Source organism: Ips typographus, linkage group LG1, assembly GCF_016097725.1.
Source record: "Ips typographus isolate SLU linkage group LG1, UJ_Ityp_2.0, whole genome shotgun sequence".
NCBI lineage: Eukaryota > Metazoa > Arthropoda > Insecta > Coleoptera > Curculionidae > Ips > Ips typographus.
In genome coordinates, this window is record NC_138422.1 from 6504715 (window position 1) to 6529618 (window position 24904).

Genomic DNA, 24904 nt, shown 5'->3' on the forward strand with positions numbered 1-24904 from the left:
CATGGTTGAGCTCGTAAAACGGACACCCTGTATATTTTTTTAAAAGGGCCCTCTACGGCCTTACCTTGGCTCTGCAGGGTGTTAAAATGTAATTAAAAAAAGAGAAATATACGAATTTCTTCAAAACGAATGATGAAATTATATAGGTAATGACTGCTAGAAAACACGCATATTTTGCAATACTAAAATAATGTATGTTTAATTGATGATTAAATTTTTCGTAATCATTAAAAAACACCTAGTATAGTGACCAAAGACAAAGAAACTAAAACTACATGAAGCACTTTAATAAAGGCTAACAATAAGAATTGCAACAATTTGAAATTAGAAAGTTGGATAAAAAAACAAATCATTTTCATAAAGTTGAAATTTACTTGCAATTACAGGAAAAAAGTTGTAAAAGAAATCTCACAGATACAGTTACCACATGCAATAAGAAACATGAGGCATTTGAAGAAAATTGAACAATGTGTCAGCAAAAAAGTAGCAAACTATAAAGACACATACGCGGGTAATTAAACAAAGATAACGCATCAGGCAACAATGTACTAAACAGGTAAATGTTTTAAATGTAACGTTTTAAGACATGAAGCAAATTTTATGATAAAACACGAATCAACTGTATTTCGATTTTTAACTTGAACAATCAATGCATCAAAAATGAACTTACCTCGCTTTCAGATTTCTATTACATTAAAAATAACCTCGTAGGGCTCTTACATTAATTCTAGGAGGAGTAGGAGGTTGCTTGGTTTATCAGGATTTCCACAATACTAAATTACCAAGCTATTCTTCCGGCACTTTCCACTTTAAGTGTTCTCCTATTTCGTACAATTCCGCCAAAGATTCGCCCACTTTGTTCGTTTGCTCCAGTTCTCTGTATTTTTTGTACAACTGCAACGCGGCCCTAGCGTCTTCTATCGAGTCGTGTGTTTCGGATTGAATTTTAATACCTAAAAAAACACACAACTTTTGTCACAACCGTCGAATATTATTCAATGGTAAATTACCTAAAAAGTGCCAGGCCAAAAACCGCAGGGACACCATACGATGGTGTTTTAAATGGAATAGTTGAACGGTATCCACAACTTGGTCAGTAGGCACTACTAAATTTATTACTCTAGAAAGAAAAAAATATATTTAGACTATCTCGATTCCGATTAAGACTAAAAATATTTAATTATGGTTATTAATTCTGTTGTACTACTTTTGGTATTTTTCAAGTTAGAGCAGCACATAATATCACAGGATATACAAGGTGTCCAGTAAGCACATGATCAAAAGAGTACCATGACATTCTGTAGATCGAAAGTTGACGACTTGACATAATTGTCAATAGAAAAATGTGTCTGGTTCCACTGCTATCCGCCTTCAATTTAAACATGCAAACTCATACTATTTTTCGATTCTCTATTGCTCTCTAAAGTTTCCGCCATGAAAACTGGACCACCCTGTACATGTCTAGAAAGATTTTGAAAAGTCCTCACAACTTTTTTGTTTATTAAAATATCGAAGTGAAACAAACACATTCTTAAGGCACTTTTTCGATATGATTCCAGTGGCGTGCTTAGTTTTTTGCTACTGCCTTCCGTTTTCCCAGTAATTGACATAATTTTCTTATTTTAAATGAAACATAATCAAATATAACTTGTAAAAAAATGTCTTTTTTTAAACATTTACTAATATGTAAGTGTGTCTATAGTTATTCTTACAAATAACTGAAATATGAAGTCAACTTGCAATGAGTAACAGATAGACCCAACAACTATTTGTTGTTGGGTAAATTTTTGAGAAAACTGAAGACATTAGCAAAAAACCAAGCACGCTACTGGAATCACATCAAAAAAGTGCCTTAAGAATGTGTTTGTTTGTTAAAATTATAAGAAATGAAAATGTATACAAAAATAATATAAGTGCTCAAATGACCCTCCTCTTGAAGACATAAACGAACCCTGTGTTTTAAGTAAGAGACAGACTCATCTTCTGATTGACCTAAATTGTGCAGCAATGTTGTATTCTTGTTGCCCATGAACTTTATTTTTGAAAGAGCCCTATAAAAGTGTATCTAAAACTTTAAGAGTGGAAGACCTTGCTGGCCATCTTACACTGCTCTGCTATTATATGAAGGTGCCCCGTCATGTTCAAACCAGCAACTATTACAATTATCAAGGAGAAAATTGTGCATATAGGTACTTTTCAAATTGGGAAGAGTTATTTTCAATCATAATGTGTTCATATATGCCCCAGTTTGAAATTTGGGAAATTATTCTTATTCAAAAGCCAATTACAAAATTCAGTTATGGCGCCTATAAGAAAAACTAGGGTTGATGATAGTTGCCGAATGATAAAACGTTGGACGGCTAAATTGAAAACGTCATCGAATAACTAGAAAAAAGTGACAATAAAAATGTGTTTTTAGTTTCGGAATATCTCTGCAAATTACGTCAGAGATAAATAAAAACCAAAAATCCAATTTTCAGCTGTTTCCTTCGGTTATTTTTGAAAGTACTCGAAGTTGGGCAACTTAATTAAAACTTTTTCATATCTCCTATACTTTCCGAGATTCTAATGGTAAGAGTCGATTTGAATTACCCTGCATAAAGCTGCTACTCTGAAATGATTATATTTTAAAACTACAACTGAACTTACCTAAAGTCGTTCTTCAATCCATGTCCCACAAAAATAACTCCACTATCCTGAAGGTAACGCAGTTTGACATAAGTGGATTTAAGAGTGGTTAAATGCTTAGAGCTAAAGTTGGCATCTAAATCACCCGGTTTAATGCCCGAAAATTTGGTGAGGTAGTCTACGACTTGTTCCTGAGTGGAAATGTAGTCGTCAATAAAAGGAGTTCCTTCACCCGGTCCTTGACTGTAGAATCCCAAATTTACACGAGAAAATACGGCTTTTTTAATCACAATTTACCCTCTAATACAGGTAATCCTCGCGACCGACATCTGGGATGGCTTGACAGTGGACATTTTTCCGTCGCTTCGCAGTTCGGCTTCTTCTTGATTGAGAGTAACAAATTCCGCGTCCATTGCTACCAGATCGCCCGCCTTAAGTACCTCGCCTTCTTGGAGAGGTGTGAAAGTTATGCCTTTTGTTCCGCCAGATCGCGCTATACAGTTGTCTTCAGTAAACACATCCTTAATTCCACAAATTTTCATAATTATTAACGTCTTCCGACAGGAAATTAACACAACTTACTCGTGACAACGGGTGACAAATATCATATTTTGACTCTGATATATCAGTGGATGAATAAAATAACACACATGGAATCTTCCAATCAAGACTAAACCATACGGCTTCTTGAGCGGGAACGTGGCATATACTGTAATTTAAATGACCTCAATTAAAAAAGCTTTAGAGTTGAAAATGTAGTAACGCACCTAAAATCGTTGAACAAGTACCATTTGTGATCACCGCAATCGGGATTTTTTAAATACGACTCTGGGACTTTGATAAGTGCCACCAGATTTTTTTTATCCGGCGCATTTTGATCGTTTACATAGCACACCACAGCAGACAATTCATATTGTTTAACTTCTAAAGCGGAATGTTCTTTAATTTCCAACTTTTTCTCTTTTTGTTTTTCATCCTCCTGTAACGTGAAAAGTGAATTTTTTGAATAATTAATCAATAACTATTCACAAAATATCAAGAACGATTTCTGTCGTTAGAATTCCCATTACACCCAAAATCATAAACGAAAATACAGGAAGGTAGAGAAATTTCACAATTATTCATAAGTTTTCAATGATAAAATGCGAGATTCTCTTGCAGAGAATGAAAAATAGAGCAAACATCGTAAGTTACATGTGTCAGTTTGTTCGAATAGATGTGACGTTCATCTGATGAGTTGATCACACGACCATCATTTCATCAGAAAGTCTTATGTCAATTTGTTGTTTTATCCTATACCTACTATGCTAACATTTTGTTTCCTTTGTCTTTGGCGTTTGTTTTTAACTTGTGGTAATTTCTGAAAAACCGCAATAATTTCTTCTTTAAAATGTGTCCTAAAAATCTCACACTTTCAAACAGACCATTGAGCACAATTACAAACCAACAACAAAATCACCCATTTCATATTTTTTGCGATATAGGAAAAACAGAGCCAGATCGGAAAATTGAACAAAATGGGGAACATTTTTCCTTTGCGCTGGATCTGATATAAAAAGTGTTTCTCACAGAAAACTGTAGATTCCTCATAAAAAATGCTTTTTCCCTCTTTAATTTTTCAGTGGTTCAGTAATTCAAAGCTTCAAAATATTGACGTATTTTATTTAAAAAAGTTCAAACAAATTTATAATCTGGTTTGTAAATATTTTCCATAAACAAAATAAAATTCTGTTGGCTCCTCCATTTAATAACTCAACATTCAAGAAACCTCAATGACATAATTTGGATTTTAAAATTCTTACCTCTTCTCCATTTGCTCCCAACTTTATCACATCTAATTTGGAATCGTACAAGAGCATCTTTAAGTTATGCGGCAACCAATTATTACTGCAGTATGGGTTGTTCACCGGGACACGTGGGGGAGTATTATCAAAACTGTGCCTAAACCGACAACCTGGTCTTGAACAATGATCGCCATAGCGGCAAGGCTTCGATGATGGCGTCCTTGTCGGTGTAGCCGTAGGGGTTGAATCCCTAACACAATCAAACCAAAGTAAATGTACCAAGTCTGAATTACATTTAGAATAAATATTACTTGGAAATGTCAGCGGCAGAAATTTTGGCTACTACTTTATCCATCTGGGTCTGCCAAAACTGTTTATGCTGGGCACTATGAAGACCTGTGTTTATCGAAAGAACTTTCGGAAGAGACTGGTAAACACAAATGTAGTTTTTTATCAACACAAGCGAAGTGTGATCAACACAAGACTTACCTCCATGACGCGACTCTGAGAAGTCGGTGTAAACCGTCCGCATTTTTCACACCAAGCTGGAGTGACTTGTTGAGGACAGAGCGATCGACTCAAAATCTCACAGAAACTCCACTCCTCACGTTCTGGTTCGCTGGTAGGATAAACCTAACCCAATTAAAACTTTAAACTTCAATTCAAAAAAGTCTTATTTCGTAAAGTTATTACCAAATTGCAAGCAAGCACAACTGACTCCTTTTTAACGTCATCCGCACATTTCAGACAACTGTGTTTGTGAGTCTGTTTTGAACCAAAAATATTGCTAATTTCAGACACATCCTCTCTTTTTTCTTCTTCAATTTCGTTGTTTACTTCAGCAGCTAAAATTGAATTGCATACCGTTAATTTAATAAAAAAGCAAAAATTATTTTGCAAAAACTTAATAAATTTGTTTTTTCTAATATAAAGCTATTAGCACAGCATAACACCAATCGTTTTTCAAATTTATATAGATACCATTTTGTCCAAGCTTTCATAACAAATCGTTTTTATCTAAATTTATGTAGCAGCCGAGCATTATTTTTAATAAAATGATGTGCCTGTAATTTGAAACACTCTGTACAGATCTCCTGTTGCTTCTAGAAAACTTACCAGAATGTTTTCTGCCGCGTTCCTTAGATATCACAGGAAAATCAATCTCTTTATAAATAAATGGCTTCAAAACTTTGCCTCTCTTTTCCTCATTTCGCTTTCTAGTGTCGTTCAGTTCAACGTGCATCTGATGCAGCAAAAACCTGTTCCAACTCTAGAATAACGCAATCACTCCGATAATTCCTTTACATGATAGAAACTACACACTTGTATAAGAGCTCCCAAATCTATTTTTTGCTTAGCCTCTGGTGCTAAATCACTTAAAATCAATCCCAAAGCCGAGGCTTCGGGCACGGTACGGAAAGCCCTCAAAAAATTTCCAGGTTGACACGGTTGATTTGGAGCGCCATGCGACATCATATAAAACAAAAAGCCCAATTCGCAGGAAAGACAAAACTCTTTGGAACAGAGATGAGAAAGCAATGCAGCACGGAGTGGTTCAATGTAATAAAGTACCTATGACAGTTCATGTACAAACTTTCAACTATTTGAACTGATACTTACTTGAATCACCGCATTACAGTAAGCATTAGGTAAAACAGCTTCCAATCCCACTAAAGGTGTTTTGTTAAAGTTATCAAACTGAAATTCATCCTGTCCCATCTTGTTATACTTGACATCAACTTTTCGATAACGTTTAGGAATGGCGATAAACGTGCTGTCGTTGTCTTGGTTTTGCGGACTTTTAGCGGAAGACGTTTTGATATTGTTGCCGTTCTGTAGATTGTACCGCACCTGAAAAGTGCTATGTATCCATGATGATTTTTTGATAAACAACGTGCTACATAAATATAGGATTGAATCCGAAAGGTTTAAATATAACGATCTAAATAAACTTATCTTAATTCGTAAGTTGATGATTTCGAAGATATACACTGACAAAAAGTAGAATTGGGTTTTAAATTCCAATAATTCTGTTATTTTTTTAGATAGTTGGTGTACTGCTTTAAAATTTACCTGAGAGCTTTTGTAACGTGAATAATAAAAATGTGATTTCTTCTATTCTTTTTAGAGTTCGTTAACTTCAGCACTTTCCACACATTTTTGCTTCAATTTTTGTTCAACAACTTAGACTATTGCAAGATTCAGAATAAAACAGAACGACGCAACAATGTAATTTAAAAGGGTTTACATGGTGCACATCAGGGATTGTTTGACACCGTTAAACGTGCAAGTAAATATAAAAAAAGTCTTATTTGGTTTTTTGTAGAGGGTTATGTTAATAATGTAAAGATACAATATAACTTTATTTTAGGTTAGAAGTTTTCCTCCTATTTTTAAGTTCAAATATTTATAAGTTTTTCAAGTAAGTATATTTCAAATAAATTCCCTTCCTTTGTACCGGCATTCTGATATCAGTTGACGAATATAGATAAAAGGTAAAAAATAAATAAAAAAAAGATAAAAGGTTAAACTATAGTTACACACTTCAATGTTCAAAAAGGTTTCTCTGTGAAACCTGACTGACCTGAATTGCATTTTTCATGACATTTTTCTTATTTTTAATTATGAAATGCTTTCAACTGAAATATAAATTTTGCTTAATTTCTCAATATTTTACTGAATACTTAAAATCTGAACACCTCGTACCAGGCTTTCAAACCGATTTTACAACTTTTCAAAATTGGATACTGTAAGTTTCAAATCAAATTACGACGCATATTCATGTTGAATTACCACGAGAAAATGGAACATAAGAAATTTATTCAATGTGATAATTCCACAATTTTGTAACAAATAGCAATATTCGAAAAATAATAACCCAATTACAAAAAGTAATTTTCAACAGTTCTGATTCTTTGGCACTAGAAATACTGAAATGTTTATCACTTTTTAACTCAAAACCATCCTTATTACAAAGAACCGCAAAAAATTAATGAAAATATACAGTTTGTAAATAATCGTTTCTCACTTGATTCCTGCGAATATGTCTTGGATTCGGCGCATAACCGATAGAGCCCTGCATCTTCATTGTCTTAAGTATTTCTGCTTCAATCCCAACGGGCTTTCTGCAACAAAAAACACTTTCACCATAGCCAACATTTCGGGTAATAATAGTCAAAATCACCTGTAAGCATATTTAATTAAATGAGCTGGCCAGTCTGAGGCTAAAGGCCCGTCCGACGGATCATACACCATGGGTATTGAAGACAGTGGCGTGCTATAATCATCAATAGCAAAACTGGGATATTGAACGACTGGATCCGGAAATTCAGTCGGCCGAGAATAAGTGTTAAAAATCGGCTCCTCTGTAGTGGAAAATAGGTGGATTTGACCGCCACTGTCACCGAAAGCCATGGCTTGATTAGTCAGAGAAACATCAAAAGAGAGTATCATTGCAGCTGTTGTAATAGTAGAAATTAGTTACCAACAATGTTGATCAGAAAATATCTCACCAGGACAATCAACCTGTAGTAGACAAATTTTAGGTTCCGCCAAAGCGATTGTGTCTAAAAGTTGAGCTTGACCAGCAGCCGACACTACTACTAACTGGGAAGTTATCGAAGGCATAAAACGAAGATATAACGGATCTACCACAGTTTGCATAGGAGATACAGCCCTAAGCATCCTTAAATCGTAGACCATAAGGAAACGGTCCACTGCCAAACTACCTAGTCTGTTATCAAAACCACACTTCAGTCACAAAAAGTACTGCTCAAATAAAATAAACAGTAGCACGTCAAATAAGACATTTTTGTGAACATTATTAGTAACACGTCAATGTGACATTTTTAAAGCATCGCCATTTTGTAATAAAAAAAACGGTTCTTGATGCGGTTTGCACTATTCTGGAGTTTGACTGGTTCGCTTTTGGCTTAAATGCTATACAAATATGCTACACGGTCGAAAAAAAACGAGTCCAAAAACAAATCAACCCCAAAAATTGCCTAGGTCATTGCTCAGGACGTTTTGGGCGTTTTTCTTGTTAAAAATATGTTTCTTTAAACAAGAAAACTTTGATCAAAACCCGTATCAACAAAGTATACAGATATATTCTCATACATCCCAAGTAGCATTTTCGATTTCATGAGAGATGGAATGATAAGATGGCAATAAGAAAAAAGTAATACTGTGATAAAATGTATCCTGCTTCCTACTCACTACTTTAAATAACATATTAACGACTTATTAACTAAACTGCTCGTCAAAAAGAATGGGACAGCAAAATTTTTGGTCTTTTTTGAGCGGCTGTTTCGTCAAATTGATTCCCTCAATTTTAATATTTTTTTTTGAGGAATAGCAGGTATTTTCTTCTTCTTTCAGATGACCTAAATCATCTTTTTGTAAAGTAAAAAGTTTAAGTAAAAAACTTAAACTGCGTTAAGCAGGGTGACCCAAAACTTTGAAAACAAAATCATATGTTTTATCATAAATCTTAGTATGTTCCGTAATTTTAATGGAAAATAATGATATTAGATAAAGAAGCACACTATTTGTTTAATAATCCAATTCATATCTCTAGTTTTCGCAAGTTTGGCGATTAAGGGCCGTTTACAAAATCTATTGCAACATTTTTAAAAAGTGGTTATTTTTAATTCTCCTGTGTCAAATTCAACAATTTCTCTAGATGTTTTCCGGAAGAAATACGGGATTACAAAAATTACAATTTAAGTAAAAACTTATAAACTGCATTCATACAGGGTGAACCAAAAAAAAAATAATCAGGGGCAGTACCATAAGAGCTAAGATTTAGCCGTGTGAGATCTATCACACATTTTTAGAATTCATTTTTTGTTTCTTAGAATTGAGGCATCCTGAAAGAGAGGCAAAAAAGTTAAGTAAGTGGTTGAGAGAGGGAACACTGTTAACAGCTGTTTTGGGTAGTGTCTTATTGGATTTAGAAAGAGAAGTAAACGTTTTCAATCGAGATTAGGATAGGATTATTCGTTTGCGGCAGATAATGTATTCTAATTGTTAATTACTACTTTGAATTACCTTAGAAAAACTTTTGGATGTAAGAGAAAATCTAATTTAGAGTAAAAAGCCAAAATTGTTCATATCAGCTACAAAGCAAGCTCAAAAACAGTGCAAACTGCATCAAGATGCATTACTCAGTTTCAAAATAACCAGAATTTAAAAATGGACTAAAAAATGTATCATTTGACGTCATGAACAGTTTAGTACATGTTGACGAACCTGTTACTGAAGCCGCAGGTTACCATCAGATTGCCTTGGACGTCAAAATCGCTTAAACTACCAGTATGGGTCTCAATTGTGTGCTCCAGCTTTAAATTATTCGGATCCCTAAGTTGTACAGAGCCGGAAGGACTTCCGCAACAAACGTAACGAGAATGCGGCCGAAGCATTACCGTAGCACCCTCCTTTACTTCTATCTAAGAGTGCCACATAAACGTGATATAAATTAATGTTTAATAATTTTGCAAACAGAGCAACTCACCACTTGGGTCTCTTTGCATATCTGCAGATTAAAATCTATTAATTTGTCCCTGTGTCCACCCATCAAAATTCTCGTAGGAGACATTTGCAGCATACATTGCATTTCTGACATGTTTGAAGAACTAAAATTTGTATTGAAAATAAGTAAACGTGTTTTAATTCCTGAATGTTTATATTTTAAATTTTAAAGGTATGGCTTTTATAAAGTAACTACATTTTTATTGTTTCTTGATATCTGTGATAATCAGATTTTCTAGAATACAAGTTACTTATACAGTGAGGACGCGTAGGTTGGAACAAATTCATTTAAAATTAAGGGATTTGTTTTTTGGAAATACGCTCCTACACGTCGATATTTATTTTTGTCTGCGGTTTTTTTTATGGTAAATGCATGTATACAGGGCGGCCCAAAAATAAGTTACTACCATCAACTTCATTTTTTCAAATGGAATTACATATTTTTAATTTTATTTTTGAATTGTGCATCAAATTACGAATTACGAATTAATTTTTTTTTTCTACTTAGAATTTGATTTGACGATAAAAATAAAAATATAACACTTCATTTAAAAATTGTAAGAATTCGAATTAAAACCTTGAACATGCTTAAAAAGAAATGTAATTCACAAATACCTATAACAACACACACTTGGTCTTGTCACATACAGTACTGATCAAGTGATAATAATAAGGGTTTTTAGAAATTACATACTGTTGTCATGTAACCTGTCTTACACATCCATTAAATGTGTGTGTGTGATAATGATATAAAAGTAACAGTTGTTTTCCATGTTCTGTAAACAACAATGCCTTCTTTCAATCCCTTTATTTATGTTATGTTGATTATGAAATTAAAAAACCTAAATTTTTGTAAACAAAAAATTGAAATTGCAACACTATTTTCAGAAATTAGTTATTACTTGAAGCAGTAGGTAAGTTGAGTGACATTTGTAGTACCTACACATTTATTTTGATGTAGTTGATATTTAAAAATTGATTTTTTCTTAAACCATTTTTTTACACATACAATACTTACACATGAGTGAACACTGGAATTCCTCTTCTTATTTGACATCGTAAACTGCTTGCTGTTAATGCCAACAGCCCTTCATCCACGGTTAATATTTGTCTCACTTCTTCATCAGCGTGAATTTGAAATGAGGTGTATTTTGACATGGCTCCTGTGTAATATGAAGTAACATGACCCTAAAATAGCAAAAAAAAAAAACCATTTTTACTTCAATTAGGGAATTTCAACAACCAGTAGAGTTATCGACGCCATATTTCGTGTTAATTGTATGGAATTAAATTCTGAATAGCATATCTAAAATTCACTTTATTAACTTTACCCCAGTTCTCATAAGCTTAAGTTTGCCTATTGTGTGGGTTTTAGAAAAAAAAAATTTTTCTTTGAATTAGGGTATTTCAGCAAGCAGTAGAGTTATTAACGCCATATTTCATGTGAATTGTATAGAATTAAATGCTGAATAAACAAACATATCTACAATTCACTTTTCTAGCATTACTCCTTCATTCAGTTTTCAAGCTAAGACTTGTCAAAGTGTGAAATCACATTTTTAATTCAATTAAGTAGTAGTAGAGTTATCATCGCCATTTTTGGTGTGAACTGTGGGGAATTAAATGCTTTCACCAGTTCTCAGGAACTTATTTATGTACACTAATTATTTTCAACTAGTTTATCAATATCTAAGTAGTTGAATTAATTCGAGTAGTTCAACTACTTTACAGAAATAATTGGTAATTTAACTACCATTTAAAATTATTTGCAACTGATAACTGAATTACATTCATACATTTTAGAGTAGTTTGTAATTGTAATTCAATTTTTTCTTTGAGTAATTGCAACAACTCTGGATATACAGGATGATTATGAAATACAGCATGTCTGAAAATGGATGGATATAGATTCAAACCTACAGAATTGCCCCTTGCCTAAGATCAACTTTGCTATTTTAATTGATCTGTCTACTTAGGGAGACGGCGTCCTAAGAAGAAGAAATGTTCTCTTAAACAGAGATTTACAACTCTAGAAAAATGAAATTTAGATTAGAGCTTAAGAAAAGTTAGCAAATTACTTTGACATAGAACAGTTAATTTTTTTTATTATAGAGGGTATTTGGAAAGAAATTACTTAATGCCAAACACAAAATCTGTATAATTTTTTTTTAATGCAATACTCTATTCACAGAATAACAGGAATCTTAAAACTTATTTTGAAAAAAGATTCCAACATGCACTAATAAATTAATAGGCTTAAATTGGGTTTTTGATTTCTGTACTGAATCATCTTCAGCACTATTGGATTCACCATAAACCTATTTGTCATGTATTTGTGTTATGTTAAAGTTAAAGTAGCATTATTTACTTAGGCAGATATTGCTAAACTTTCTTAATCCTAAAACAAAACTAAATAAGCCTAAAAGGTGATAATCTCTGCCTCAGATTTGTAACCTTATCAGATTAAAAATAAGAGTGTTTGTGTTGTATGAGTTTTCCTTGAATGAGGCTGTAATTTGAAAATATAAAGGATTATAAAGAATCAAATATTGGACACATTGTATTGTATACAGGCACACCTATAATGTTTAAGGTTACCTACATTTTATTGTTCTATTCAGTTCTATTACTGTCCTCACTAGACCAGCACTAGTATTTCAAATCTTATAATTTCCAGTCTAAATAACAATCAAACAATCTTTTGCTTTATTTATAACTAGTCAACACCAATACAGCTGACAAATTTCCAAGGGACACAAGTCAATTTTTGAAAACTTTTGAAATTCAGGTTAACCTTGAGCCATAACTTTAGGTTTTACATTTCCAAGTACTATTTTAAAAATTATACAATATTACCATTACCCTCTTTTAGAAATATATTATCTTATTGACTCTATATTTAGTATCAACACACCAAAGATTTTGCTAATAAAATCCATAAGACAGTAAAGTACCTGTCTATCAATATACCTAATTAACAAGTAAGATTAAATAAGAAGGGCCAAAAGAAAATATATTATTATACTTAATAAAAGTGTTAGATACCAAGCTGTATGTCCTCCATAAATAAGGCATATTTTGATCCTGTGGCGGTTTTATAATAACTGTTAATCATTTTGTTTTTAAATCAGAACTTATTTAGCTTTAAGAAACACCTATTAAAGTTTTTTATTTATCTGATAGTCTAAAGGCACCTTTGTAATATTTAAAATATAGGTATCATTGATGGAATGAGTTAGGCCACATTAGACTTTATTTACCCCTTGATTTCCCATCCATAATAGTTCCTCATGTCTATCGAATGTTACAGCTGAAACCCCAAATCGATCACCACCATCAGCCAAAATACATTGAGTTTGCACATATTCTGAGTCCAGGCCTACCATTGGAGGCGGTTCTGAAGAGCTGACCACTGCCAACTAAAAAAAGAAATACAATCATACAAATACAAATACATTGATATTTATAAGTGAAACTTTCTAAGTTATTTAATAAAAATATATTTTTATGGGTTAACCATAAGGAGGAAAACAGTACAACCTGTATATTTCAAGAAAACTAAAGTAGGTCACAAAAATATAACAGTTTCACATTGTTTACAAAAAACACAAAAGAAACAAACTTCTAAAGAAAAATACCTACCCCTGTATTGTCAAAATACATTTTAAATGTACTCTAAAAAGCTATTTAGGCAAAAAAAAACCTACAAACACATTGCATATAAGTTAAAACAGAATAGAAAACAAAATTTTAACTATTTTTTAAGACAAACTAAAAATTTACAAACTACTGCATATAAAGTTTTGACAGTGACATGAGAGATAGATTGGATACTGTGATTTTACTCTTGACAGTGATAACAATTGTTTAGTAATCCTAAAATGTCGTGTCTTTATTTAATACACAACGATAAAGAGAAAAACAATAGATTAATAAATGAACTGCTTGCGCCATCTTCTGTTCCGAAGATTAGGTATGCATTGGACTGGAAACATGACGCTGCCGCTGGTGATAAACGATAAACAAATCGTCCACTAGAGGTCGGTAGGAAATTAGATTTTATGGCATGTTAGTGTAAAACCAGTGTATTGCCACACTGTTTCAATAACATTTAATAGAGCAGGATACAGTTACATTAGTTTTGCACTAAACTTGCCAATCGAAAATGGCATTATTTTTGCGGTTTATTTGAAAAGTAACACTTAGGCCGGGTTTACCCAACTTCTTTATTCTTAATTCTTTATTGTTAATTCTTATTTCTTATTTCTTAATCCTGAAGGAGTTAAAGAAAGCCGTGTTATTTTTCACCGTAGACGAGTCATTAGAGTCCTACGAGCACTCTACCCTGGCGCCCCTCTTAGTTTAGCTAAGTGCTTTACAAACTCCGCTACTTACGGTCTTGCCACGCAAAGATCCAGGTACGCCCATACTACTTATCAAGTCCTTGCGGAAGATGTTCTATGTCTCCCCAGTTTAAGAGAGTCATAGTGACTCCCGCTGTTAGCCTTGATTGAATTTCTTTACTTTGAGATTCATGGCACAAGGCAAAAGAACTCCGAAGACTTGATCCAGCCCTTAGAAATGATATTTATTGGGAACAAGCACCTGGAGCAAGTTGTCAAGCAGAACCAGAGAAACCAAGAAACCTTGCAGCAGTACAATGCTGACATTGCCCGTTTAGTTTATCTAGCTTTACCCAATTGCATCCCAAGACATAAGAGAACGTTTGGCAGTGGGAGCGTTCGTAAGACGCCTAAAGGATCGTGACACTGAGCAAGTTTTAGGACTAGCCTACGCCTTGGAGTTTGAGGCGGAACACAAGTGTTACGAAGATATGCGCGAGTATGTCAAGTAAGAAGCTGTGCACTGGAGTACATAAACAGTTATGACAATTCCGACGGCGCAATCTGAAAAGAGCCAAAGAAAATGTGGAATACAGTAAAGAGACGCAACAATTGCAGTGTACCAACAAAGCCGATTTTCTCGTTGTTTTGAATGCTGGAAGTGTGGAGAGAAAGTGCACATTGTCTAAACCTAGAAGAATGGGAGGTCAAACAAAGCCTACTACCTACACGATCCTTGGAATGCTGCTGTGGTGAAAAAGAATATAGGGCCTAAAAAACATCAGTGCCCCAAACCAAAAGAAATGTTAAATCAGCAAAGAGAAGAACTAATGTTCATCAGGTGCAAAAGCTGACAGTCTAAATTACTATCAAGCTTTACCTACAGTTATTAAGGTAGCTCGTCTTGAGCAGAAGTGACTGGCAAGGTTTGCGGAAGAAATTGTCAAATGGTTGTCCACACTGGAACTTGTTACACCATAGTAAGACCAGACATAGTGAAGCATTGCGGAATTATTGATACCGGAGCAAAGTTTATATTGGAAGCCGGCGGGGGTGAAACAATGCCTGTATTAGGAATCCATGAAGCTAAAATCAAGTATGGACAGCATGAATTTGGTTCTCGTACCATAACCGATGACTGAATGATGGGTCTGGATATTATGAAGCAACATAAATTCCATTTGGATTTGGAAAATAGCGCCATCCAGACTAATCGAGACGAGTTTAGTTTGTAAGGATGGCCAAACAGGCAACAAATAAGGTTATCCAAAGAGAGCCTTGAAATCAAGAAGACCGTGTCTGGAAGACTGCAAACGACTAAAAGTGCGTGGAGCTACAAGAGCAGCTTTGAAAAGTTACGCCGTCAGGATACAGAAAACATTGGACAAACATCACCATCGGGATGTCAACTGTTAAAGAAATCCATGAACAAGTTCGAGAAAAGAGTGAGTTTGGAAGGAGTTGGCAAGGCCGATGCTATGCCAGAACCAGTAGCAGTTGAATCCAAATTGGTGACCGGGTCTTCTTACATAATCCAGTACAGAAGGAGGGAAAAATTGGTCAAGTTACAGAAGACTTGGGAGGGACCTTAGAACGTTGAAAAGCGAATGAGGAACGGCAGCTCTAGAATACAACAATAACCTCCAGTTTGAATATTGTTCCGGTTAGCGAAATTACCTTTTGCAAAAAATGCAAGTAAAAATGTTGCTCGTTTTTTCACCAATCTCCCATCTAGGGTCGCACGAATGGGATTGTTTGCCCATAGATCACATTTAAATTGTTCCCAGGGTTTCAATAATGTTTTTCCACTAAAAAACCATAGAAGCATAGTACATCAACTTATATATATTTTGGTGTTTCCTTTTATAAAACTGCTAACATATAAGTCTGTTAAACCCCTGGGAGTATTCTGAGAGTATTCATTTTTAGGATATTCAATATAGACCCCCAGATGATAAAACGCCTCTGCGCTGGAAACATGTTGGGCAGATTTTTCTGTAGGTACCCATACATTTATTGTCGAGAAGAACTGTGTGTTGCTTCTGTATCTTGGTCTTTTTAACTCCACTGAGAAAATATGGACTGCTACTTTACTTCTTTTCTAATATTTCTGAGACATTTTGATAATCTTTCTTGTCGATTAATATTTTGTACAAATATCATAAAATGTGCATATAAAAATGGGTGAACAAGTAGTTCAGGTGATGTCTGATGTTGCAAAAATTCAGCATATGCTTTTGAAACTACATAAACTACACCTGTAGGACGGTTTAATTTATCCACAAGCGCGCCAGGGCTGCGGGCCCATTTTCAAGGGGTTGTTTTACGTTCTTCCAAGTGGCGGTCAAGACAGTTTTTTTAACAGGTGTGTTTGCCAGGCCACCTTCTGTCTGATTACCAGGTGCCCAATACAGTTTTGTTATTCGTTTTCTGGTAATTATTTTAAATTTTCCTTTGTGTTGGGCATGTGTTTCCTTATTGTCAACTTTGAATTGCTTTTTCGGCAACGCGTTTGCATTATTATCATCGAAATTTGCAAGGTGCTTAAACATGTGTGAAGGAAATGGTATAATTTCAACTTGTGAAACAACGAAATTATTCGTTTTATTGCACCAGTCACGGTTTTGAAAAACGAATTTTTTATAAACTTTATTTGTAATCAAATCACTAGAGTTAATGAAATAAAATTTGAACTCATCAGTATGTCTATGTCATATATGACATGATAACTTTTACATATTAAAAAGATGAAAGTACTTTCCCGTGTATTACACGCATTTGACTCAAAAAGAATCCGAGAAACTAATCGCAGAAACAAACATCATCAAAGTGTGATGTTAGATAAGTTTGACACTAACAGACAACTAAGCAAGAGTTCATCAGTTGCGGGGAGATGGTAATCGTTTTCAAAAATGAAATGCATCGAGTATAGAAAAAATTCTTTGAAAATCATTTCAGATGCAGCCAGTCCAAAACTTACATCTCGTTGATCCCAACTTTCTATAATTGGTACTTTTTGTTAAAACCGAAGAAAACGGTAATTAAAAAAATATATTGCCACTGTTACATTTACTTGAAGTGGTTTCGTGAAAAAAAAATTATATTTTACAAATCTGGAATCATAAAAATTCACATATCCTTTCTTGCTAAAGACTTTCAAAATGAATTGTTGAAATAAAAAGTTCTCTGTGGACCCTATGTTCTGTTTAGACGAATATTTGTTCTACGACTTCTTGGAAAGTCATTTCGTTGAGTATATAGAAGAACTTTTTCTTCATTTTAGAAATGAATGCTGGCTTCAGATAAACACCTGCTCAGTATGCGCTCATAAAATGGCAATAGGTAAAACGGAATTACCAGGGACGATGGATTGAATGATTAGGTCCAATAGCTTGACCTCCCGTTCATTTGATATACCACCTTTTGATTTCCTTTTCTAGGGTTACTTGAAAATTTAAGCGTATTGAAACAACATAGAAATTAATTAGAATAATAAAGCTAGTCTATAAAAATTTAGCATAGGGTCGTACACCAAAAATATTTTTTTGCGGTAATTAGAAGTAAGCAGAAAAATATTTGACACCTATTTTTTATTTCTTAAAAACGCAACATTTTACTGTGAATAAAACGTCAGTGAAATAGTGAAAACCATACTTATTTGATTCACCATATATCTGTGACGTAGAAAGGGACATATGTGCCTTATCTCTCTTCTTCTTCTGTTTACAGTGAATTGAGTGAGACGGAATCCATGGACGTATGTCTAATCCTACCATTTTTAACCAAACGTCATTTGTCGACGAAGACGGATCTAAAATTGTAGTTGTTATGTTTTATGTTTATTTTATAGTAATTCGTGTTTAGGAAGTTATCTTCTGCTGGAAAAATGCCGTTTAAGCGTTGTGTCGTTCAATCCTGTTCAAATAATAGTAAGAGCTGTCTCAATATGTGCAGTGAATTGGTATTATGTCATTTAATGTGCCTTTAATCACAACTTTCCGTTTGTATACAAATTATTTAAAAAATAAAATTAACAAAACTGTTTATTACAATATTGATTGATTATAAAATGTATTAATTTAGTAGTTGGAACCTAGAACGTTTTATTAAAACTTTTAAACACACTGTATTTTCCTAACAAAAGTTGGTTCGACTATAGTTCGAGTTATACAATTATGGTAAAAGAAAAACGAACCGCAGGAAAACGGTGTAATTGACAGAGCAACATTGATAAATGCATGTGCGAGACAAAAATAGAAGACCGCAAAGATCCGCTGTGAGACAAGACCGAAAAAGTCTAGTAGGTGAAAACTTCAAGGCAGTGTTGTCATGTTGTCACACTTATCCGAATTCATCGACTGGATTAGTCTTAAATTTGGCTATATTGGACTATCGTCTGTCTGTTTTTGTATTTACACATATCGCAAACTGATTATTAATAGATAGACATAGTTAGGAATGGTCCAATCACCAACTTAATTTTGCAAGTAATCTACTTGACGAATTCAGAGAAACGTTTGGCAACAATGTAGCAAAATTTTTGCCTGCTTGAACTTTTGTTAGGTTGTGTGTCTTTGTCTGGAGCATGCAACTCTCAATGTTTCTCTATCAGTTACACGATTATCCCTATTTTTTTTACCATACCTGTATAGCCAGCATTCCTTTTTTTTTGTATGTAAAATACGCTATTAAGGTTACGCAAGTTCAATTCGGAACACCCTTTACAACCCAGGATAAGTCAGTATATTTGCCTCTGCAAATCTACCTCTGGAATTCCTAACCTAACCTTCACTGTACTTTATACGAAACAAGCAAAGAATAATAAGCCAAATTTTCTGAGGTTTCTAACTATTTGTAAATGTTACCTTCGAAACCTTAAGGAATACGTTTTATAATAATATGACGTTTCTATGTCAATTTCGGGTACACTTAATTTATCTGTCAAGTAGAGTATATTTCATATGTCATATGTCTTAATAGACATTGACATTATTATTTACCAAGGTCAATAATATTTCCTTTTTTGTTGTGTTTGTACCAGAGTAGAACTAGAGATTAGACTCTATTTGACCTAGGTGAACAATGACCATAAAGGTAGAGAAAACTAATTTCTCAAGTTACTAATCGCTCAATAATGATATCTTTATCATATTAGTAGTAGAAAAAATAATTTATTGACTTAATAGACTTTTCCAGCAAATTAAAATAACCAAAAAATCCAAATTAAAAAAAGCAATCGTACTGCCACGGTCATTTAGTCGTTTTACATAAAAAGTTTCAAATAAGCATTATTTACGGCCGTTTGACTCGATAATTACCGAGACCATTTTCGCGGTAAAATACCCCCAAAAAACAGGTGACTTTCGGAGGCAGATGCACCTAGCGTGGGGCTGTCGTTTAGGCAGATGGGTCCCACCTGTGCGAACCCCGGCGAAGTCCTTCTGGTATGTAGTGCAGACTATACACCTGTAAAACTAAATTTTGGGCAATCAACTATGACAACTGAAACATCTTTTGTTCAAACGGTATGAAATGACGGACCTGTAAGGATAAAAAGCAAGGTGTAAAAAAAAAATTGAATCTTGTAATGTTGTATTTAAATATTTACCATAAAAAGTACAAAAGCGACTAGGCAAACTGTGATTGCACTACAGAGCCTTAAAGTATCAAATTTAAACGTACATAACAACGTTTTCGAAATGTTCTGTCTCTTGTGATCCTATTTTACATCATCGTTCAACGATTCACTTCTGGACAAATATTCCAACAACCACTGCCATGTAGCTGTCTGTTAGGTCTATAGTTTTATGTAATGATGTGTATGCAGAATTGATTGATTGAATTCCGTACCTGAAAATCGGCGCAACAAACATATCTTCATTATTACTCAAAGCTTATACACTATAAGCTGAATAAAGCACATCAGATCTCAAAACCCTCAACTTCAGGGTCTGGTAAACACTCTTAAACTGAGCGTCCCTCACCCTCAATTCCTCAAAAGTTTAAGAAAATAAAATCATATTCTTCAATTTCTGTTCGTTTTTTATTACATTGACAATGCTGCCCATTTTCACATTAACGACAACGCATTTTCGGACACAAATTTATTAGAACTTTCTGCTTAAAATCCAATTCTCTAGGCATGGCCGTTTAACCCTGACTCACCCTGTATATTCTTAGTAATAACACCTCCTGTTTCATCCAGATATTGAAATTTAGATGCGCAACTCTGGAGCAAAACACAAATTTCTTCATATCATCGACATCTTCTGTTCACTCTCAAAAATTTCAGATACAAACTAATACATCTGTCTTTTGAAAAAAGTCATATTTTTCTGCTGATAAATGAGATTAATACTTACAGGTCCTTTTCCATGAAGACATGTGCGACCAAACAGTTGTCAGGTGTTTTAACGTGAAGATGTTTGCCAGGAGGCCGGCTAATTTCATATTTTTGGGGTTGAACACCCACCTGCTTTTTTAACAGCCATCCACTTTGTATTCCGCGAGTTCTCTTCATGCTTTCAAAACCTTTATTTTCAATTTACAGTGTGTCGTAATTTAACACGCATCTTTTTAATAAAACATGCCAGGACCTTTATTAACTGATCGTTAATAACCTATATACCTAGTTAGCTTAATCACTTATAGTAATTGAAACAAATAATGTAATGGGAACAATTTCTATACGTTCCACACCATATGTTCTCAACGAGACGGTACTTAGGAAGCGGGTTTTACAGTTTTCAGGGCCGTATCCAAATATGGTCAATATTTGAAGAAATAACCGAGTCTGGGAAAATTGCATATGTTTAGATAATAATGCATTTTATTTGTTCCACATTTCCTCAGGCAGCTGGAGAAATTTTTATTTCAACAGAAAAATAAAACCATATTGCAATTTCAGTACCCACATGATACTCCCAATTAAAAAAGTGCTTTTTAATGGTGGTAGAACCAGGTGATTTGGTCAATAGGTCTTAAGGTTTATCTGCCTCTAGCCAATCTTGCATATGCGAGTGTATAATAAGCAGGTGCGGAGCTTTGTCAAGGTGATCTTCATCAAAGACACGCAACAGATTGAACAAAAAAAGTAATTCTAGAAAAGGCTACTGTTGCTAAAAAATGTTAGGTTTAAAAAGGTTCTTATTATTTCTTTTACTGCCCTGAATCTTGATTCAGCCAGGTGAACATCTGCACCTGATGCAATTTAAGCCCTCTACCTGACTACTCTGACTGTCCTATTAAATCAGTTTTCGATGACCAAAATTCGGATTAATCCCTTTGAGCTTCGGTTTTTTTCAACGCACCTGCTATTATGAGTTTTTTTTATTTTGTTCTGTTTTTTTTTTATTCGGTGGGAAGGTATTTTTAGGGATCCTCTTACGAAGTTATATAACTACAAAGTCAAAGCGTTAAAATACCCTTTTAGACTTTGGAAGTGATTAGTGAACTTGGGCTTGTAGGTTTTTTCTACCATTTCTACTTTGTATAAAAGTATTATTTTATATTTTTATGGAAGTACGAGCATACAGGGTGTCCAAAATTAGGAAAATAGAAAAAGTTGCGTAATTAGGAGGCCACATACATAGCATGTTCGAAAATAAAGCATTTGTTTTAATTACAAACGTTTTTCACTGAACCACCCTGTGCTATCTACAATTGTTTGTTCTATCTTTAGTACTAGTTGCAGAGATACTCTGTAAAATCATCGAATTTGAGATACCCTGTACATACATATATGGTCTAGTTTCGCATTTTCTTACAAATTTAACTTCGCATCATGGAAAGACAAAAGCAAATCCAAGGTCTATATTTTTGAACTATTAGTAAATTTGTTAAAGTTACAAACGAAATATACTGATGTACGAAGTAAAAGTTCAAAGTATAGATTCAGGAATACCACAGAAATTTTGAGAGAGATGATAAAGAAATAGTTGGAGATTATGAGAGATAGAGAATGAATATGTATGTATGTAAATGAACTTCAGAAAAAATTAGACCGCCACGTAGAAGAATCAGAAGAAATGAATGTAAGCTAAAATCTTAAATTAAAGAAAGTGAAAGCAAACCAAAACAAGTTGGAAAAAAAATGAACGGAACGTAATTGGAGAAAATTCAAGTAAGATCCTAACTTAGAAGAAACAAAATCAAGCAAAACGTGTTAAGACCAGTTTGATGCAAGGACAGAGAAACTGTAAACAAAAGATGACAGAAATGAAAGCATGCCATAATCGCAATTTAGAAGAATTAGAAAGAAGGTAAAAAGGAAAGTTGGACAAAATAAAAGTTGGAAAAAGTTTGATGACGCAACAAATCTAATAACGAATCGAGACATTGTATTATAACAAGGCTTCTACAATGACATGAAAAATAGTATGTGCCAAGTCCAAGAAAGGAGAGGTTCCGAAATACGAATATGTGTAGATATGCTCTGTAAAAACTTTAAATATGATTTTAGTTTGTCTGTAATTTTTTTTGTTGTGTGTTGTGTCTTGTGAGAACTGTCGATTCTTGGCGGGCTCCAGAATACTAATGATAGATTTTGAATTCACTTTTGTTAGCATTCTTATCTATACTATCATTAAATAATATTCTTGAAATTGGTGCTTAGTATTAAAGGTTTGCAAATCAACAAACAAAATTAACCGAAATAGTAGAACCATTTTCTAATACCATTTCTTTAGTTAGAACTCTATATTTTGGCAGGAAGGTTTCAGCAAGTGGCTGGAGGTTAACCTAACCTAACCTAACCTAACCTAACCTAACCTAACCTAACCCAACCATAAAGGCGCTGCCACTACAGCAAAAATTCTTTAAAAAAATGATGTAGAACAAGCACAAGCAAATCGCAGTTATGCGGACGATACAGCTCTTCTGCCAACTATCAAAAAACTCCTCTCCTTCGCACGCAGTCATTAGTCAAGTCAAATCTATCACTTTTAGTACTGAAAACATTGAAAACTCAACGTTTCAATTAAAATTCAATGCAAGAATGCCCAATTTTAGAAATTCTGAAAGAAATAATATTAAAAATGTCATTTCAGGATTTTCAAACTGTTTTCAATCTTGAAACTTATTGCAATCGGGTTGCCAATTTTTTACGGTGAAAACTACAGTTTTCAGGTCCTGAAATACTTCTTTTCCTTTCAAAGTTCTGCATTTGAAAGAAAATTTTGCAAATTTTATGGGAGATAGAGCCCCAAGTTTCCATTAGAAAATATTCATGGAGTTGATGCATGTGGAAGTCAGGAAGAAACTGAAGTTTGAAAAGAACCTCTGAAACCAAGTCAAGTCAACATCCAGTTAAGAAGAAAGACGAATTGTCCAAACTGCAAAGATTACGAGAAGAGCCTGGAGTAAACATAAAAGTTTCTCACTTGGATGGTCAAAGTTGACCAAAGTGATGATATGATAAGGACGGTCAACTTCACTAGCTTTGTTAGTGTTACCAAAGGGGACTTTTGAATCTTTAGTGTTATTCTGTACGTCTATCTCATACACTGGATTATTTACGTTTTCGAACGTCATAGTTCAGTTGTTTGTGGAAGAGAGAGATATTTATGTCATAATTTGAAGGGTGAGAGAAGGTGGAATAATTACAAGATCTTCTAGAATCCATCAAACGCCTTAGTTGTTGCTTTCATTGTTGACTGCAGTTGTCAGTTCGAAGATAGACAACCAAACGAAATAATACGTCACTTCAATAACTACTATAGCTGTATTGCCGTTTCGAAGATTTCCATGCAGTGCATCACAGACAAACTGAATACTTATCACTCCTGGGTCTCAAGATCTCCTGACTTGACCTAGATTACTTTTTGTCACACACATGAAAATTTGATTTACCAAACACCACCAGAATATTGTTAGGGATCTTAGAAGACACATCGTGAGGCAGGTCTGATTGGTACTAATAATAATATGTTACGTAAAGCAACTAGACCTCCCTTTTAAATACAGCTATCGGGAAAATGCAGTTATTTTGAGCAATTTTTGTTGTTTCCGGAGATACCAACCAAGGCGATTATATGACACAATAACGAATGTTCTCACATTTTCCAGTCTATCAAATGAACTGGTTTGAAATGCAAGGTTTTTAGTGCATTTTTCCTTACTTAGTATATTCATAGAAAAAACTTTTACAAAGATTCAGTCTGCAAACCTGATTACATATATCAGAATGGGCCTGTTGAACTTTTTTTATTTACCAAATTCGGTTAAGGCACTTCGGAGATTGATCTGTTGAAAATGATCAAAATTCTTCGTGTGTCAATAATACACTTCCATAAGCCATTTTTTTTGTTTTAAGTTACTAGGATAAGATCGCTTTAAAGATACATTAAATTGTTTTATTTTTTAATTGAATAGCACAAAGTCTTCTCCACAATAAATACAATTTGGTATTCATAAACCTCCACTGTCAGACAATGGACTTTTACCATGGGTTTTGTATGTTTACCAGTACAACCAAAGTATGCTTGTTATCGTTTTTTGATGTTGGATTTTTTCAACAATTTTTTGTTTACGACCTATTTTTAAATCTGATTTAAACTTGATTCTGTATGAACAAGCTCTGAAATATGAAACACTTAAAGCTAGAAATAAAACGCATCA

General features: G+C 33.9%; 1 protein-coding gene across 3 annotated transcripts; it reads right to left on the minus strand.

Moving 5' to 3' along the window:
• Nucleotides 1-352: 352 nt before the first annotated feature.
• PAN2 (PAN2-PAN3 deadenylation complex catalytic subunit PAN2) lies at nt 353-13766 on the minus strand. Of its 3 annotated transcripts, none has more exons than XM_081990844.1 (21): nt 13587-13766; nt 13205-13363; nt 10963-11132; nt 9928-10048; nt 9666-9862; nt 7925-8145; nt 7597-7870; nt 7441-7537; nt 6033-6245; nt 5736-5984; nt 5529-5682; nt 5106-5257; nt 4902-5045; nt 4724-4839; nt 4431-4662; nt 3396-3607; nt 3211-3337; nt 2926-3149; nt 2650-2871; nt 1011-1120; nt 353-953 (listed from the first exon to the last, which is right to left on the minus strand). In XM_081990844.1, the coding sequence occupies exons 1-21, from the start codon at nt 13605-13607 to the stop codon at nt 787-789; spliced, it is 3582 nt and encodes a 1193-aa protein (XP_081846970.1). In that variant the 5' UTR covers nt 13608-13766; the 3' UTR covers nt 353-786. The 3 variants fall into 3 exon arrangements, with proteins under 3 accessions (XP_081846970.1, XP_081846961.1, XP_081846980.1); XM_081990835.1 differs by having other exon boundaries at nt 6033-6263; XM_081990854.1 differs by having other exon boundaries at nt 6033-6263; nt 13652-13765.
• Between the last annotated feature and the right edge of the window lie 11138 nt (nt 13767-24904).